Source organism: Perca flavescens, chromosome 15 (assembly GCF_004354835.1).
Source record: "Perca flavescens isolate YP-PL-M2 chromosome 15, PFLA_1.0, whole genome shotgun sequence".
In the NCBI taxonomy this organism is placed as follows: Eukaryota; Metazoa; Chordata; class Actinopteri; order Perciformes; family Percidae; genus Perca; species Perca flavescens.
The window spans coordinates 32,995,140-33,015,559 of NC_041345.1; the positions used below are offsets into that span (position 1 = coordinate 32,995,140).

A 20,420-nucleotide genomic window follows, 5' to 3' on the forward strand; every position below is an offset into this window, starting at 1 on the left:
ACCCTTCTCATCTCAGTGTGTGCTGTAATGCTGTCTGACGGCTCCAGCGGCATCAGGCCAGCACAGAACATGCAGGTGAATGGTTCCAGTAATCCTACTGCTCCCAATAAGTGACAAAATAACACCATGTTCCTATTTACATGTTGTGATTTGTAGAGTCACAGCGTGTACTAAAAACAACGTAACATGAGACACAGCCGTCTTCTAACCGTAAACAAACCAGGAACTATATTCTCAGGCGGAAGAATATAGTACTTAGGTGGAGTGATATGCTCGCAGCAAGCCGGTCTAAGAATATAGTTCCTGGTTTGTTTACTGTTAGAAGATGGCTGTGTGTCATGTGACCTTGTTATTTGTACACGCTGTGACTCTACAAATCACAACATGTAAATAGGAACATGTTGGAGTTATTTTGTCAATAATTGGGAGCAGTAGGCTAGTTGGAACCAGTTACCTGCAGGATCTGTGCTAGGCTAAGCTAATGCTGGAGCCGTCAGACAGCGTTACAACACGCACGGAGATGAGAAGGGTATGTATGGACTTGTCTTACTCTGGGGGTTACGATGAATAAGCTAAAGTCCCAATAAGTCGGCGTGTTCCTTTAAACTCTATCATTCTATTACAGTTTTTCACGATCGCTATGACACTTTTTTTAATACTTTTAACAACTTTCCTAAACTCTTAACACAGCACAACATCCGTCTGTGTTGGCTATACAATTCCCAGAGGAAAAGAAAACTATCTCAAAAATGTCTCATACACTTCTCCTAGACAACAATGAGGTATGTGTGAGACCAAAACGAGATTATGGCTTATTTCTCGTGTTTCTCATGTTTTTCTCCTGAGAAAAAGCCTCACAAAATCTCAAATTAGTCTCCTTTTGAGTTTCAAAATAGATCTCATCAAACTCTGAAATAAGTCTCAGATTTTCTTAAGTTTTGTGGCTCTTTTTGATCTCAGGCAGAGATATCAGAGAGCTCTCTTTATAAACTCAATCTAGTCACATCCTAGTCATTCATGCATCTCATGCTGCACTCAGACAGAGCAAACAAAGAGCTCCCCACAAGCACTCTCTGAATTCTCATCAAGATGTATTGTTTTCTTTAAAAATTAAAAAAATGAACTCAACTTGCCCATTGTAATGACATTTATATGCTTGTCCATGACAAAAAACAAATTCCCATGACATTGAAATGGTGAAAATTGGGGCTACATAATGCAGACAAAAGCAAATTTAACAATATTTCAAAATCAATAATATATCAGTATTACTTGTTCTTGAATAGGACAAATAGACATGGAAAACAGCTAATTGGTAACGAAGATGATAACCAGTTAGTCTGACATTAATATCACTCAGCTCCAAGTGTCTTTCAAGTTCATAAAATTATCACTTTCATGTAATTTCATGTATGTCATTTTAAACAAGGAGAAGACAGCATTTTAGTTGTATCAAAGCAAAATTGATCAACATCTTAGAACTGGCTCATAACTGGTGTAAATGTAGTATATTCAGATGTTTTTATCTTATGGTACAGGGCCCAAAAGTGACCTTTTATTTGTGACAACAGATATGCCTACAATAATACCACTGCAAGATCACTAGTATTTGTTTAGGTATGGCATCACAATACAAATATGTCATGTTTGTCTATCAACTTAGACTTCTAATTTTCAATAGGAAATTTGAACTAGTTGCAATAATCATGGGCTCTTCTGTTGAGAAAAGACCTCCTCTTTGACTTCAAAACAGTCCCTTTCAAGTATGTTGGGAGATGTGCAGCAAACACAATTACCAAGCATTGAGGACAAATCAATAAACATCAACTTTCCCAAAATGCAACTACTGTCCTCTTTACAGGAACTTCTAGTAAGCTCATAATTACATGTGATTACTCTCGATAAATTATCTATTTTTGGTTAAAGCAATATCAAGCTTTATCCACTTCCGCTTTTGTGGTTGAACAAATTTAGCGCAAAAAGCTTATTTTAGATTTAAACTTTGAACCTGCATCAGGACAAAAGCACTGTCAATTACACATGCTGCATCGTGATTGGTTAATATGAAAAGTGGGCTGATTAACGTAAGGGGAACGCAGAGCGGCCAGGAGGAACACCCACCACGGAGGAGAAAAGCACTCGCAAAAGGTAAAATAAGTCTTTGCTAAGTATACTTTTGTAACAATTAGAAGGTACTTATTTGGAAATGAGTAAGTTTCAATTGTTTAGGGAACCTTTTGAAGAAAATGGTCCACATACTGTAGCTATATGGCACATAGGCTACCGGTTAGGGTGAAACCGGGACACTTTGCACGTGACCGTAGTGCTTGTGCACGCGCACACGCTTTTTAACATGAACATGTGCCATCCCAGGTCAGACGTAGACACAGACAGTAACTTCATTATTTTGATCATAGGCTCCTCATTCTAAAAAAGATTTTTTGAAGTGTTATTTATTCCAATAACACTAAAATAATTAAAATAATTTATTGAACATTTTGAGCATTAAACACTTCATTTCCTGCATTCTGGTGAATTTTTATGCACATATTTCTACCTTTTTCTGAATCAATGTATGCTGCAAATATCTTTATGTAAAGACAAACATAGATTACAATCCAAATATAAAAACATAATGGAATATATTGAAGTAAGGCTCTCAGGCATTCTGTATTGCTTTAAACTATTTATTCTCCTTTGGATGGACTTTTCTAATTATATCTGAGTCAGCACACATGTAGCCTAGGCATCATTTACTCTTCCCTCCTGTTTTGCTCTTTTGTTGTTAATGTATTTATAAACCCCTGGACTGTAATATTTCAGATGTGTTTGAGCAATGTCCAAAACTTTGTGCACATTCAAAATACAGTATATGTGTTCTCTGTGATTTAGAGGAGTCATGATTTTGAGAAAAATAAAGTTATAATAGGCTATTACAAGAATAAAGTCACTATATTTCAGAAAATAATCTATCGGCTACCTGCACCATTAGTCTGCTGTGCATACGTGATTGCTCTGCTGATACGGTAGAATAGACCTTCTACCAGACACAGAGCCCCGTTTGGGTCTCTGAATGAGACAAAGAGTTTAGCTAGGGAAGTGGCTGTACCATAGGGCTGTACACTGCTCTACATTGGAGGTGGAAAACCGAATCTACTGCAGAAATACACGGAGGACAAACGCAACACATCTGCCGCAGCATGTCGACAGCTGAGCGCGTCCATTATAACCTGAAGCTGCGCTGTAAGCAGTCTGCTTCAGAGCTCCGGTGTCTGAGTCTGAACCGTAGACTGTAAACATCACGTCACAGGAACTTCAAACTAAATCAGTAGTGTTGCGCTCCTAAACTTTGTGTTGATTTATTTATTTATTTTTATTTATTTGATTTATTTGACAGGGACCATGCATATTTATGAACATAGTTGTATAAAAACACCATGTAAATATGCCAGAATTAGTTAAAATAACTACTTTCCATCTGCAGTCCCTAGGCAGGTAACATAAGACTAAAAGAACCAGCAGTCATACAGCGCTCATTCACTACGTTACATTAAAAGGTACACATGGTAGTGACATAGACAAAACAAACAAGCAAAACAAAACAAAAATGCATGATACATGAGACATTATTCTTCCACCGCTATACTGCATTCGATTTACCAGTGAAGTGTATGAATAATGAAATGTGTGACTGTTAAAAATTAGTGCATCTCTGGTTTTCTAGAAGCCACTGTTTTAAATGAGTTTTAAAAGTGTTGAATGTAGGACACTCTTTTATTATGAGAGGCAAACTATTCCAGAGTTTACCTCCCATTATTGACAATATGTTTTGTCCAAAAGTGGTGCGTCTAAATGGTATCACACAGTCCCCTTTTACAGAGGCCCGTGTACTTCCTCCGCTTTCAAGTCTCCGAATGAAGTCACGCAGCGGAGGGGGAGCAAGATCATAAAACACTTTATATATCAAACAAGCATACCTGAAATGTTTAAAATTTTCAAAACTTAAAAATGTATGTCTCTGTAAGATATCGCAATAGTGAAATGACAATGCCTTTTTATCGAAAGTTTTTATGGCTTTCTTAAATAGAGATTCAATGCTTTTAAGAGTAGTTATGCTAGTTAGTGACCAGTTAGTAAAACAATACTCAATATGTGAAAAGATCATAGTATACAGAAACAACTTGGCAGCATTGTTGTCAAGAAATGGCCTAACTTGTTTAAAATTCTGCCAGTTAAATTTAACTTTATTTGCCACCTTTTTCACATGATTTTTGAACATTAGGGTGGAGTCATACATGACTCCTAAATACTTGAATTCATTAACAATATCAAGCTCCTGTCCTCTAAGGAACACATTGGAATGTGTTTTGTTTAGTAAACGCCATACAAACAGTTTTTTTGGTGTTTAGGTAGAGACATGACTTAGTGAGCCAGTCATCAATGTGAACCATAGCAGATGTAAGTGTGGATGATATCTCTTGATAGTTTTTAGCATGTGTAAAGATTACAGCATCATCTGCATACATCTGGACATCAACATTTTTACATGCCTCTGGTAAATCATGTATATACAGTGTAAACAAGATTGGACCAAGTATTGAGCCTTGGGGGACCCCTACTGGACATTCACACAGTGGGGACTTTGAATCATTAATACGAACACATTGCTTTCTGCTGGACAGATATGATTTTATCCAGTTGAGGGCTTGCTCAGAAAAATTAAAATATGTTAATTTAGATAAAAGAACTTTGTGATTAACAGTATCAAAAGCTTGCTTTAGGTCTAAGAAGACAGCACCAACATAAGAACTCTTATCTAAGTATCCTTTAACCTTTTCCAAAAACAAACAGTTAGCTGTTTCTGTCGAGTGATGGGCCCTGAACCCAAATTGCATTGGGTGGAGTGAATTACTGCTTTTATTGAGATGTTGAATCAGTAATTTACCCACCTATTTTTCAGCTATTTTAGAGACAACAGGCAAAATACTGATTGGCCGATAATTTGCCATATCTGATCTTTCACCCGATTTAAAAATGGGTGTGACCACGGCCAACTTCCATGCTGATGGCACAATGGATTGTATTAAGGACTGATTTATCAAATGTGTAATAGGCTGTATAAGGGTATCTCTGTGCCTTTTTAAAAAATTTGTATCAAGGCCATAGATATCCATTGCCTTAGAATTTTTTAAGCCACTGATATTTGCTACTTCCGTTTCAGTTATTTGATGCAGGTGAAAAATAGGCTGTGCATAGTTAATGGTACAAATAGAGTAGCTAGGTGAATTTAAAAGTTGGGTTATTTCAAGAACAGAGTTTAAAAAGAAAGTATTTAATTCTGTAGATATGATAGTTGAATCTGTGACTAGTTTAGTGTTAATTTTCAACTCTAGTTCTTTATTGTTATGATTTTGTTTTCTGCCAATCAGCTTGTTGATGGTTTGCCATATCTTCTTCCCATTTCCTCTTGCCTCTTTAATAGTATCAATGAAAAACTTGGCTTTAGCTTGTCTCAGCCTTTTAATTACTTTGTTTCTTAATGAGGTAAATTTTTGTCGGTCTGTTGTGAGACCTGATTTTAAAGATTGTTTCAGTAAATGATCTCTTTCCTTCATAAGTTTCCTTCACTCTTCATTAAGCCAGGGCAATGTATCCCTGCTTTTCTTTTGGCTCCGCTTTCTGAGGTAGGGCCCTATAGCATTCTTAATTGTTGAGGTGAATTGGTCACAGTCACTCTCCAGGTCTCCTTTAGAGAGGACCCCGTCCCATTCAATCTCTCTCAGTGCTGCGCCAAGGTTTTCCTGTTGACTAGTTGGGACCAATTCAAATTTACATATGGGTGTGACTGAGGAATGAAAACAATGTTTTTTTAGCTTTCTGGCACAGAGAATGATATTGTGATCAGACAGCCCTGTCATTAGATTAAAGGTCTTAGTAATTCTTTCTGGTTTATTTGTGAATAATAAATCTATTTTAGTTTCAGACCGATTAGTTATTCTTGTGGGTTGTTCAATTAGTTGTGTAAGATTAAAATAGTCTGTAATGTTTTTAAGCTTTTTCCTTCCAGCCTTATCACTCCAATTGACATTAAAGTCCCCCATCAATATGACCTCTTTGTTAAAATCCAAATTATGAAGTAGATTTTTTAACTGATCATAAAAGTCAACCTTTGCTAAGGGTTTTCGGTATAGACAGATTGAAGTAAATGCCATTTCCGCTGCAAGTGAAATATTGACACCAACACATTCAATATTAGATTCCCTATGCCATTCAATTTGTTTACATTTGATAGTACTTTTTATGTATAATAAAACTCCCCCTCCCCTCCCATGATCTCTCTTTCCTAAAAACATCATATCCTGGCATGACAATAAGGGCCTCCGGGGAGGAACGAGTTAACCAAGTCTCTGTCAGTCCAAGAAAATCAATATTAGAATTTACAAGCAAGTTTTCCAGTTGTTCGCGTTTGTTTGCCATACTCCGAATATTTAGATGCCCACCAAACAACCCTTTAGCTTTGCATCGAGGGTCCCACACAATTCGAGCCTGATTCAGCGTTTGGAAAAACTTTGCGCTGCGGTGTTTTTTCATCACGGGATTCCTAGATCTGATTGAAGGCATAGTCAATGTTAGGCCTACATCATGACGGTCCGGTATGGTTGGGGACTCACCACTGGAGATGTTAGTATTCCGCTCTTGTAATGAGATGACCTGCTTAACACTGCTGCTGAAGTCCGTCGGGCTCGACACAGCCCTCTGCCGCAGACGCTCCGAGCCAGCGGCCAACGCCAACCCAGTCCGCAGCCCAGGGCCAATGGCTACCAACGGCGCCATCCGAGCGAACCCCGCTAAACCACCGCCAACAAAGGCCCCCATCCGAGCGACCGACATCCACGGCATCACAGCGGGTGAGTGGAAATAGGCCATTGATCGAGTACCGAACGGAGGCTGCCCTGGCAGCGCCAGGGGAGTGTAAGGCAGCGGTAGTCCGGGCCCAGCATTGGCTACGAGCAAGTTGTTGAGGAGAGTTGCAAACAGGGCATTTTGAAAGACGCCGGGTTGTGTTTTCACTGTTGGTTGCGGTCCGGGATTGCGTTCTAAATCACCAGCAAGAAGTAGTAGTATGGGGAGTTGAACGAGCCCATGGCGTGGGTTAGGTGTCATTTCACGCACTGCAGAAGACACCTTTGAGTAGCCATTGTTGTTGAGTTTGGAATACAGCAGGTGTTGGCTGCTGCCAACACAGGTGTTTTCTTTTTTAAAGCAATGTTGCACAGACAGCAACAACAGCATATAGAACTATGATCTAAATGATTTAAAACAAACCTCAAGAACAGCCTTTTTTCATCTTCGTAACATTGCCAAAATTAGGAATATCCTGTCTCAAAACGACGCTGAAAAACTAGTGCATGCATTTGTTACTTCCAGGCTGGACTATTGTAACTCCCTACTGTCTGGTTGCTCAAATAAGTCCCTTAAGACTCTCCAGCTGATCCAGAATGCTGCAGCGCGTGTTCTCACAAGAACTAAGAGAAGAGATCATATTTCTCCTGTATTAGCTTCTCTGCACTGGCTTCCTGTTGAATCCAGGATTGAGTTTAAAATCCTTCTATTGACCTACAAAGCTCTAAATGGTCTAGCACCATCATATCTAGAAGAGCTCCTAATACCTTATTGTCCCACTAGAGCACTGCGCTCCCAGAATGCAGAGTTACTGGTGGTACCTAGAGTCTCTAAAAGTAGAATGGGAGCAAGAGCCTTCAGTTATCAGGCTCCTCTCCTATGGAACCAGCTCCCGATCTGGGTTCGGGGGGCAGAAACTGTAATCGCTTTCAAGAATGAACTTAAAACTCTTCTATTTGATAAAGCTTATAGTTAGGGAGTGAGGAGTTGCAGTGTTCACCTAACTGGCCCACCTGCTTCTCTTCATAATTGTTAGACTAATAATACATAACAAAGTAGAGGGAGACAGGCCAGCCAAGCCCGATCCGGCAGGGGGAGAGTTCTAAGCCTGAAAAAGCTACCTCTCCTTATGACCTGTCTCTCTTAGTTACGCTGTTATAGTTACGCTGTTATAGTTCTAGACTGCCGGGGGACTTCCTTCCTTCCTTTGACACACTGAGCTGCTCTCTCCTCTCCCTTTCTATTACTTTTACTATTACTATTTGTGTGTATCCAGTCCCAGAAATGCTTGTTACTAATCCTAGCTTCTGGGGAGTTTACTCCCCGGAGTCCTTATGTTTTTTCCCCCAGCGTATTTCCTTGGAGAACGTTGGCACCAAGATCCTGGTTCCAGCTGTCGCCGTGGTCCTGCTGCACTCCCTGCCGAGCTCAGCGGTGCCCTGCAATGTCATGCTGCTTCCTGCTGAACCCTGCTGCTTCCTGCTGAACCCTGCTGCCTCCTGCTGAACCCTGCATGAACCCTGCTGCTTCCTGCTGAACCCTGCAGCTTCCCGCTACATCCAGTCACTGTTCCATTATTAATGTGACTATTATTGCCACTGTTCATCACACCCCCAACCGGCCCGTCAGACACCGCCTACCAAGAGCCTGGGTCTGTCCGAGGTTTCTTCCCAAGAGGGAGTTTTTCCTCGCCACTGTCGCACTGCTTGCTCTTGAGGGAATTACTGTAATTGTTGGAATTGTTGGGGCTTTGTAAATTATAGAGTGTGGTCTGGACCTACTCTATCTGTAAAGTGTCTTGAGATAACTCTTGTTATGATTTGATACTATAAATAAAATTGAATTGAATTGAATTGAATTGATCCAGTGATGTAGTGAAAGTTTGGTCTTTGATGGTTTAGACAAACAGCACAAACAACACGCAGCACCTGCCAAGCTACATGCGTGCACGTAGCTTGGCAGGTAAAATGCAAAGCAACAATAAATGTGTTAACTGTATAGCCTACACAGACAGATGTTGTGCTAAATGTGTTAAGAGTTTAGGAAAGTTGTTAAAAGTAGTGAAAAAAGTGTCATAGCGAGTGTTAGTGTATTGGAAGAATTATTTGATTTTGAGACATGATTGCATTGTTTTGGTAGACATAGTGTATTGTGTTAGTGAAATATTGTATTTTGAAAATCAGTGTTGGAGTTTAGTTTACAATGTATGATTTGGAGCATGAAATTAACTGTTTTGCCAATTGTGTGTTGTAGGTGTGTTGGTTTAGGAAAGTTGTTTAAAGTATTGAAAAATTTGTCATAGCGATCGTGAAAAACTGTAAGTTGAACCAGATCTGGTCACAGGTCTCCCTCTCAATCTTCCCTACGCTGCTGATGCCCAACCTAATACTGCTGGCCATGGTAGTGAATGAGTCGCCCGTGCTCAGATACCTAAAATTATACAAAATATAATTAGGCTATAGCACAAAATAAGAATGTTTTCCGACACTGTGTGTGTGTGTGTGTGTGTGTGTGTGTGTGTGTGTGTGTGTGTGTGTGTGTGTGCATCTGTTCAGGATCAATTGCTTAGTGGAAATTGGTGTTCTTCTTTTTTATATGTGGCTCCAGTATCGCTGACATCCTGAAGTGAACTTTAAGTTGATCGGGATAATCCCGCAGCTCCTTGATCAGGAGGTGGAACTCTCGCCGCTCTCTGCTTACTCCAGTATTTTCTTTTCAAGCAGGGAAAATACAACACAATCATCTTCACTGCTTGAAGAATCCATTTTGTAATGGGATGAATGGATTAATTACAGTTTTTCTTCTTCAGATCTTGATTGCTTTGACCTGCTTAAAGAAACTGGGATCTACTTGGTCTTCATCATCACTGTCTCAGCAGAGCAGAAGACACCTCTTGCAAATGTGTTAACCCTTTCTCATTGGATTGACACATTTCCCCCACGCTTTTGCAGAACAGTTAACACGGATGTCATTCAAGCAGTCCAAACTCTGTTACCAAACAGAAAGCATCTGTTCCTAACTAGTAGAAACTACCTACATCAGTATGTTTGACACTCCTACACACAAATCTTCAATTAGCAATCAGTCTGCAGGGTTAGACCATGTGGCCCCATAGATCAGTCTGCAGGGTTAGACCATGTGGCCCCATAGATCAGTGTGCAGGGTTAGACAATGTGGCCCCATAGATCAGTCTGCAGGGTTAGACCATGTGGCCCCATAGATCAGTGTGCAGGGTTAGACAATGTGGCCCCATAGATCAGTCTGCAGGGTTAGACCATGTGGCCCCATAGATCAGTGTGCAGGGTTAGACCATGTGGCCCCATAGATCAGTGTGCAGGGTTAGACCATGTGGCCCCATAGATCAGTGTGCAGGGTTAGACCATGTGGCCCCATTGTCAAGACACAAGAGACTGGGTAGCAATAGAGGCTATTTCTTATACTCTACAGTAATAGATGTTTATACTTTACTGTAATAGATTTTAATTTATTTTCTTAATTTCTCATACTCTCATAGATTTCATTTTGGTTTATATGTATTTTGTATAATATTTACAGTATTTCAGTTTTTAGCCACAGTTTGAAAATAAGAATCAATGGAATCAATCAAATTTGCATCAAAGCATTTCTGATTCTGGATCCAATTATTTGCAAAAAGGCACATTTGACAACAAATGGCTCTGGCATGAAAGCTCCGTACAGAAATAGGCTACAATAGAGATAGATAGGTACACACTAAAAACTCCTGGGTAATTTTGTCAACCCAGTTTCTGGGTTATTTGTGTTGGGTTAAAATTATGGGTTATTATTTCAGAGAGTAACCCATTTTCTGGGTTTTAGGGCTAATATTTTGACCCATTGCCTGGGTTGTTTGGGTTTCTGGGTTATTTTTCAAAGAGTAACCCATGTTTGGGTTATAGGCTGGCTTTCTCTCTCTCTCGCTCTCTCTCTCTACAATGTATTTTTCGGTTAGTTGTCTTGACATCGGACCATCATATTTTCTCCTCTAAACGACACTTTGGCCCCTGGGGCAGGGAGGCGAGGTAAGTATTTTCATCTTACTGATAGTTTGTTGCAGAAAATGTGCTTGTTTAAACCGTGCTTCTAAAATAAACGATCTTATGTTCCATTAGCTAACTTAACTAGCTAGCTAGCTAGCTGAGTAACTGAAGAGTAACTGACATTTACGTTATTTCAAAAGAGTCGTTAATGGAGACATGTCAATGCTGTATCGTTGTTAACTATCTATCTAGCGCTATGTCTGTTTGCACATTCAAATTAACGTTATCTAAGTAAGTAAGTTATCGGTTTTCTTTTTTATTAAGATGTATCTGAGTCACTGTATGCTACATTGGCTGGCTAGCTAGGTTAATGCTACCACACATGTTAGCACGCTAAAACGTAGATAACATTGATTTAGGTCGGTTTAAGAAGATGTTTATGAATAAAACGTTACTAACGATAGCTAATCCACCGACTGTTAGAAATGTACGGACATTATTATTATTGGATATTTTCTTGCTGAAAAGTGAACATGCAGAAAAAGGAGGGAAATTTGTATTCAGCTATCACGTAGCCTATTTTGAATGCTCACGTTTCCATGTTGGATGTATTTTTAATTGTTTGTTAATGTTACTAAAAGTTATGTATTAAGTACTTTATGTAGTTCTTATAGCATTTTTTATTTAGTTTAAATAAAAAATGCTAAAATGTAATGCTGACAAATCGCCGGTTCCCACCCGGGGCTGTGGTGTACCTCTGATTTATACACAACTCCCTGGAAGTTTTCTGTACATTTATTTTTAAGGATGAATATACAGAACAAATTTGTAGAGTAGTTTAAACTCGTTTTTAAAGGAGGGAAATTTGGACAGCCAAGAAAAAAAATCTATTGTTTTTTAAGGTATAACCTTTTACATAAATCAGGCTTTGAATGATATATGAACTAATCCCTAATGTAAAAACCTTAGAAATATAGAGAGGAAGGAAACTTGAAAGTTTGGTGTAACGTTATGTAAGTTCCATACATTTTACAGGTGAATAGTGTAATACATTTTAACAACATGAGACTTCTTCCTTTTTACCGACATTAAGACAATTATTTTCCAGGACTACCAGCGGTACCACAAGGACAGGAAAATACACAGTCCAATGTGTCGAGGGTCAGGTCTTTTATATTTTACCTGGCAAAGGGACAGACTGAATTGTTCAGTTTGCCATTTTAAGGAACATTGATGGCATCCAAAAGTAAGTGTGACTTTCCATGTTAATTATTGTGTGCATTGGTTATGATACACACCCGATGTGAACAGTGACTAACTCAAAGCCTATGTTTCTGCAGATACACAGCCCACCTCCAGTCCCCAGGCAAGACCATCACAACGGCACATTTCTACCTGAGAACCATACAGCAGTTCCTCAAATACTTTCGGGAAACCCTGCCTGCCCAGTCTCACCTGACTGCGATGGATGTGGTGAGCGTGCTGCGCCCCGTCACAAAGTGCATCACAGACACAACCAGGAACGTTGTCCTGCACCAGCTGGCAGTGAAGAGCCACAAGAAGGCCAGGATAATATCCTGCGAGGACCTGAAGCGGTGTCAGGAGGGGGCCACACTGAGGATCCCAGAGCTGCTGGGTAGTGTGCATCCCTCTTTCCAAAATAGTGAAAATAGTCCATCTCCAACAGAAGCCTGCCGTGCATAGTGATGTGTCCTTGTTTGTGTATGTTTCTTCCCCTTCGTGTGCTGAAATACTTTTTCTTCTCTCCTTTCAGACGCCCTGGAGGAGAACCACACACCGTTGCTGCGGTACCGTTTTTACGGCTACTTTGCGGCTTTCACAGCCTCCATTACGATCATTGCCCGGGGGTACTCGGTAACCTCCGGGTTTGCGAGGTCAAAGAGGCCGCAGAGGCGCACAAGCCTGGGGATGAGGGTTTTGTGATCACTGTAAGTATAAACATCTCTCTGTCCTGTTGTCACTGCTTGTGAGTCTGTTGTTTTTGTTAATGTTTCCTCTGAAAGAGCCCGTCCATTTTCTGTTTATTGCAGATCAGGGAACACAAGACTAACAAGTCCTTTGGGGTGGCCCAAATGTTCTTAGAGACTGACGAGTTTCGATGGCTGGAGAGGTGGCTGCAGCTGCGGGTGGCCAGCAAGCGACCGAACCAGCTGGTTTTCTTCACGGCTGGGAAGGGCCCATGCTAAAACTTCTTGCACCACCTGCAGGTAGCGTGGGCGGAGATCCGCCTTAAAGGGTCCCCCAACTTCACTTGACCTGAGGACTGCTGTGTCTGCTTATGTAAGTTCTCCTCAGTCACTTATCTGTTCATGCTGGATTTCATTAAAACTCTGCTGGCTTAACTAACCGTAGCAATCTTTTCTCTTCTACTGTTTTAAGGTCAAGAACAAGCTTCTGTCGGGCAGCAGAAGATGGTGGTCACCTTTATGTGCCACAACGTGGCCACCGCTGCTTCTACGCCCTCAGCCTGAACGTGGTCCAGTCAAAGAGGATGATGGAGTCCTCCTCCAGTTCCAAGACAAAACCCCTGTCCCCTACCAGGAGTCAGGGACCTCAGGACATGGAGGAGGAGAGGGAGTTTATGGCAAGGCTGCAAAATGTAAGTAAAACTCTAAGATATGTACTTTAAAGACTCAGGCCATTTATGTCTGTTACACCAGACCTCACTCTGTGTTTTGTGTTTGTGTTTCCTCAACAGACACCAGAGAAGGCCTGAGAAGTCTCGTGAACACGCCAGTGTGCTTCAACCTAACTTGTGTGGTGGGAAATGTCTTCAGGCACACTGGAAAATAAGTTTTGTTTTTAATACTTTGCTTTTGTATGAGCTGGATTATACAGTACACCAAACGTTTTATGAATTAAACATGGATATTCCATTACTATGGGTTCTTACCGACATTTCAGGACCATTTATGACGGGTCGGGATATTGCCATCCTTGTGTAACCCAGACTAAAAGGTACACAGGCATAGATTCACAAGGGAGTGGAGGGGGGCATTTTATAGCATTAAGATAAGATGCATAGTGATATTAATGCACACAAAAAAAATCTATGGTTTCTATGGGAGAAAAACAAACATTATGTACATTAGCCATGCCCTACAGGAATTGAGATTTTGTACATTGATACATTTTGAAACCACTGCACCACTTCAATAAATGATACATGATGAATGTTCTAATGTCTAAGTTTTACATGAATTAAATACTTTGCACATATATCTATGTGTATGTTGTCAGTCATTGTACATTTAGGTTGAAATTGAGTGATGCTTGACATTGAAATCATATCAAAATATGTCAATACATTTTGACGTCAATGTTTGATGTCATATTGATGTTAAATTGACATCAAATGCTCATTGGGAAGTGTGTGTTTCTTTACTTTTTATATAGAATTTAATTTAATGCAATACAAATGTAAAAGTGCTTAAAGTGTGTAATATAATGTAAAAATGTTTTATTTTCTGAAATAAGGCATACTGGCATAATAACCCAAGTTAGGTTATTTTTGACCCAACTCCTGGGTTAAAAAGGGACCAACTAATTTCTGGGTTATTTCAACCCAGAAAATTGGGTTGTTCTTTTGACCCAGAAGTTGGGTTATTTTAACGAAACATTTGGGTCAGGTATTTAACCCAGAAGTTGGGTTATATTACAGTTTTTCTTGATTGCTTTGATACAGCAGTCAACTCAAACTCCACATTTTCAAAACAGTTAACACACAGGCCAAAACAGTGGCACTCATGGTCAAAATGAAACATTTTGTTTGCAAAAGGCTCTAACGGTGCCAAAACATTTAAAATATGCAACAAAAGCAAATTTTGCATTCAAACAACACAACTTGCAAACAAGTGTATGAGCTATTCCAATCAACCATTACACAGTGGACAACAAAATACATAATACAGCACTCAGTGTGAATCAGTGAACCATTGCTTGTCATTGTAGCCTATTACTGTACGGAGCTTTCATGCCAGTGCCATTTGTTGTCAAATTTGCCTTCTTGCACAGAATTGGATCCAGAATCAGAAATGCTTTGATGCAAATTTTATTGATTCCATTGATTCTTATTTTCAAACTGTGGCTGAAAACTGAAATACTGTAAATATTACACAAAATACATGTAAACCAAAATAAAATCTATTAGAGTATAAGAAATTAAGAAAATAAAAATAAAATATATTGCAGTAAAGTATAAACATCTATTACTGTAGAGTATAAGAAATAGCCACTATTGATACTCAGTCTCTTCTGTCTTGACGATGGGACCACATGGCCTAACCCTGCACACTGATTTATGGGGCCACATGGCCTAACCCTGCAGACTGATCTATGGGACCACATGGCCTAACCCTGCACACTGATCTATGGGGCCACATGGCCTAACCCTGCACACTGATCTATGGGGCCACATGGCCTAACCCTGCTGACTGATTGCTAATTGAAGATTTGTGTGTGGGAGTGTCAAACAGGTGCTTCAGTGATTTCATACTGATGTAGGTAGTTTCTAATAGTTAGGAAAAGATGGTTTCTGTTTGGTTACCATAGGTAAAACAATGGAGTTTGGACTGCTTGAATGACATCCGTGTTAACTGTTCTGCAAAAGCGTGGGGAAAATGTGTCAATCCAATGAGAAAGGGTTAACACATTTGCAAGAGGTGTCTTCTGCTCTGCTGAGACAGTGATGATGAAAACCAAGTGGATCCCAGTTTCTTTAAGCAGGTCAAAGCAATCAAGAAAAACTGTAACTACAGTGTTGGGTTATTTTAACCCAAGATTTGGGTCAAATATTTAACCCAGAAGTTGGGTCAAAAAGAATAACCCAATTTTCTGGGTTGAAATAACCCAGAAATTAGTTGGTCCCTTTTTAACCCAGGAGTTTTTAGTGTGTAGAGATACTTTATTTATCTAGAAGGAAATTAAGGTGTCCAATAGCTTATACACAACATACATCCACATATGACATATGACATCCAAGCACACATACTACATAAATACAAAGAAAGATATCAATAGTGTGCCCTTACAGTAAAGTTTGGTTGTAGCATGTTTAAAGGAGCGGTATGGAAAAAATGCAGAAAGGTGCAATGGTATCATAGTGCAAGATAGCGTCAGTGCAAATTCTATATCGATTCAAGTACAATAGGCAACACAATATATCAAAAATAGAATAATCAATACTTAACGATACATAGACACTAGTAAAAGTTTAAGTTATGTAAAGTTGAAAACTGTCCATACAGACAAAAGGACAGCATGGTGTATTGACCATACATGCAAGCTAGCAAAACATGACAAGCAATGGTGCACTGATTCACACTGAGTGCTGTATTCTGTATTTTGTTGTCCACTGTGTAATGGTTGATTGGAAGAGCTCATACACTTGTTTGCAAGTTGTGTTGTTTGATGGCAAAATTTGCTTTTGTTGCATATTTGAAATGTTTTGGCACAGTTAGAGTCTTTTGCAATCAAAATGTGTCATTTTGACCATGAGTGCCACTGTTTCGGCCTGTATGCTAACTGTTTTGAAAAATGTGGAGTTTGAGTTGACTGCTGCTACAAAGCCATTAAGAAAAACTGTAATACGCATCGGACTCAGTGTGCAAGGTTTTCTTAAAACATGCGATGGAATATGCGGGATATTTATGCGATGAAATTGCGGGACCTTGCAAAAACTGCGGTTTGATGAAAAAGAGAAAAAAAATTGATTCCCCCAACACCCTGCTTTTCGATGATGTTCACGTCGCGTAATTACGTCACTTCAGAATGTTCCCATGACAACAGGGGAGGGCAGGCTGCTCTTGTGTGAAGTAAACACAACATTTTTCAACTTTCTTCTAAGATATATATGTGACTTTTTTGCAATGAAAATGCGGGGATTATGAAATCATGTCTTGTCTGTGTTTCAGGGTGTGGTGTACTACGATGACCACGGTGACCATGGTAACCACAATGACGACGGTAGTAGAAGCTCTGCTTTACCAGCAGCAGGTGTAGTGCCGGTGTTCACAGATAAAGATAGTAACCGGATGGCTTACGTTGGCGTCTCTGAAGACCTGTTTAAAAGCGCCGGACAGGCGCTCTACGACCACGGGCCTTTTGAACTGACCGTTCCACAGGTAAGACCAGCTGAAAAACACCTGACACCTCCTTAAAGGTAACTTTGTGTCTAAGTGACTGTCAGTATTAAGGGAGAATACTGCAGGCAGCAGCGGTGAAACAACGGTACTGATCAATGAGATAGACAGACCGGTTAGGGAGATATCGGAGAAGAAAGATGCTCCTCCTCTCACCACCTCCTCTCTTCTCCCCTAACAGGTTAATTCTGTTGCTAAATTCTTTCTGAACAAAGTGGGATTGTCTGAGGTGAGCAGAAACACCACAAACCGTTTCTATAATAAAGTATGAATATGTTTCAGTTGGTCTCCAATAATCCATATTTGAACACATTATTTTGTGTCTCTTCATGATGCCGTCTTTATAACAACTGAAGGGTCCTGTTGAAGTTCAGCTCACTGGGGTGCCAGTCATCAAAATCAACAAGGATGGAGTATCTGTCAAGGTGGAGGCCATCGCCCAATCTCTAGACAAACCAGATCTTCCCGTGGTGAGCACACTTACACACAACCAGGAACAGTATCACAGTATTTTATATATATATATATATATATATATATATATATATATATATATATATATATACACACACAGTACAGGCCAAAAGTTTGGACACACATTCCCATTCAATGTGTTTCCTTTTTATTTTCATGACTATTTACATTGTAGATTCTCACTGAAGGCGTCAAAACTATGAATGAACACATATGGAATTATGTACTTAACAAAAAGTGTGAAATAACTGAAAACATGTCTTATTTTTAGATTCTTCACACCCTTTGCTTTTTTATTAATAAGAGAAATAATTCCACTAATGAACCCTGACAAAGCACACCTGTGAAGGTAAAACCATTTCAGGTGACTACCTCATGAAGCTCATTGAGAGAACACCAAGGGTTTGCAGAGTTATCAAAAAAAGCAAAGGGTGGCTACTTTGAAGATTATGGCTCAGATTATGGAAAACAACAAGATTAGTTACCATAGTTACGCAGATGACACAGACACACAATTTACATAACCATAATGCCTGGATGCCATAATCCAGTACAAAAATTGACTAAGTGCATTGAACAAATTAATGACTGGATGTGCCAGAATTTTCTTAAATTAAATGAAGAAAAAACGGAGGTGGTTGTTTTTGGACCAAAAGAGGAACGATTAAAAGTCAACACTCAGCTTCAAACGACAATGTTAAAAACAGACAAAGCCAGAAATCTAAACATTACAGCCACATTAAGACAATTACAAAGTCAGCCTATTATCACCTTAAAAATATATCAAGGGTTAAAGGACTTATGTCTCAGCAGGATCTGGAAAAACTTATCCATGCTTTTATCTTCAGTAGACTTGACTACTGTAACGGTGTCTTTACAGGTCTCCCTAAAAACTCAATCAGACAGCTGCAGCTGATTCAGAATGCTGCTGCTCGAGTCCTCACATCACATCACTCCAGTTCTTATGTCTTTATACTGGCTTCCAGTGCCTCAAAAAATAGATTTTAAAATACTTTTACTGGTTTATAAATCACGGTTTAGGGCCAAAATACATTTCTGATCTGCAGTAAACTATGTACCACCCAGACCTCTCAGGTCGTCTGGGACAGCGTTCCGTTTTTATGCTCAACATATCTGGAACAAACGCAACTCTCAGTTCTTTTAAATCAAGGCTGAACGCCTATCTTTTTGATGTTGCATTTCTTTAATTTATTGTACTGCAATGTGAAAAAACTGTGAACATTTTATTTTCATTTCTAACTGCTTTTTAATGTTTTATGTAAAGCACTTTGAATTGCCCTGTTGCTGAAATGTGCTGTATAAATAAAAATAAAGCTGACTTGACATTCACACTCTTTAAAAATCAAACTGTCTGTCTCCCCCAGGAGTGTAAGTTTGGGATAAAGGTCGATTTGAATGGACACCGTCTGATTCTTCAGTATCTAAGCCCCAAGTAAACACACTCACATTTATCACATCATATTGGACAGTGTAGTATTTTATGAGTACTCACTCTGTGTGTGTGTGTGTGTGTGTGCATGTGTGTGTGTGTGTCTGCGTGTGTGTGTCTGTCACTAAAACTTTTTCAGGTGTGAAGCCAAACCTGGAACCAGACTAGGAAAAGCTGCGGTAAGAAAGCGTCTCTGTGTTTACTCTTCTATCCACTAGGGGTTCTGTTTGGGCCAAAGTTACGTCTCATGCTCACTGTCCACAGGGCTGGTCCTTGGCATAGGCCAAATATGCGGGCGCCTAGGACATCCCTTGCTGGAGAGGCGCCACTAGTCGTCCTCCAAAAATAATAATAATAATAATATTAATAATTTGCGGTTCCGATTGGCACCCTCTGCTGCAGCGGCAGGACAGGAAGTGCAACAAGACGACAGAAGTCCAGTTAAACATTTGAACAGACATAGACAAATGTTTGGTCACATGACAATTTTGGCCCAAATGGAACCCCATAGTTTCACCACCAGGGACAGAGTAATAAAACCAGTAATTATTGTACGTGTGTGTGTTGTTTCTGTGCAGGCAGCAATTGCTAAGTCCAAAATTAGAGGGAAGATTAAATCATATATTGAGAGTAAGTACCAATACCTTAAACTCATTTAAAGGTGATACTATACACGTGTGTGTGTGTGTGTGTGTGTGTGTGTGCAGGACTTTAAATTAACACCAGCCAACCCTGAGGGTAAAAATAAACTTTGGTTTGGTGACATTGTGAAGTTTTGGGCAGTTTTGTGTGTTTGTTTGGACTGGAAACGTAATCTTTATCTGGCAACACCATGTGGTGACGTGTCATACGACCATTGGCTACGTGTGTGGTAGCGATTACGAGCCACGCTGAGACAGAGCGGTGCAAAACAAACTAGAGGAGCTGAAATGAAGTAGTAAAGATAGTTAGTTAGTTAGTTAGTTAGTTAGTTAGTTAGTTAGTTAGTTAGGAGCAAAACAAAACAAAGAAAGATATTTTTTGGGAGTTAAGAAACAAAAAGAGGAAGGCTGCACAGGGGACAATGAAGAGTTTGTATGCAACAAACCAGCAGCAGGAACTGTTAGACTCTGAAGAGGAGATTTTAATGATCTGTATCTTCTGTTTACCTTTGATGTATTGTTATAACATGATGGTTTTGAAAGTAAATGTTTATATGTTTAACATGTTAATGTATATCCCAACAATGTCAAGAAACCTGGATGTTTAAAAGGATTCAGTGGGTTTATTTTGGCTAGTGGAGAATCTGATTGGCGCGTAACTTTGAAAATCTACTAGCTGGTGAGCTACTACTGGTGATCGAAAAAGTTAATTTAAAAGTGTGTGTGTGTGTGTGTGTGTGTGTGTGTGTGCGCGTGTGTGTGTGTGTGTGTGTAGACTGGTTTAATGAAGGAG

At 39.7% G+C, this 20,420-nt stretch overlaps 1 protein-coding gene across 1 annotated transcript in view; it reads left to right on the forward strand.

The window, feature by feature from the left end:
* The window catches only part of LOC114570246 (lipopolysaccharide-binding protein-like), a 29,470-nt gene extending 10,477 nt beyond the window's left edge, over positions 1–18,993 (forward strand). The window contains exons 7-10 of the mRNA XM_028600491.1: positions 16,835–17,044; positions 17,244–17,291; positions 17,419–17,532; positions 18,922–18,993. Of these exons, the coding sequence (XP_028456292.1) occupies positions 16,835–17,044; positions 17,244–17,291; positions 17,419–17,532; positions 18,922–18,993 (444 nt within the window). The remainder of the gene's footprint in view (positions 1–16,834; positions 17,045–17,243; positions 17,292–17,418; positions 17,533–18,921) is intronic.
* The last annotated feature ends 1,427 nt before the right edge of the window (positions 18,994–20,420 follow it).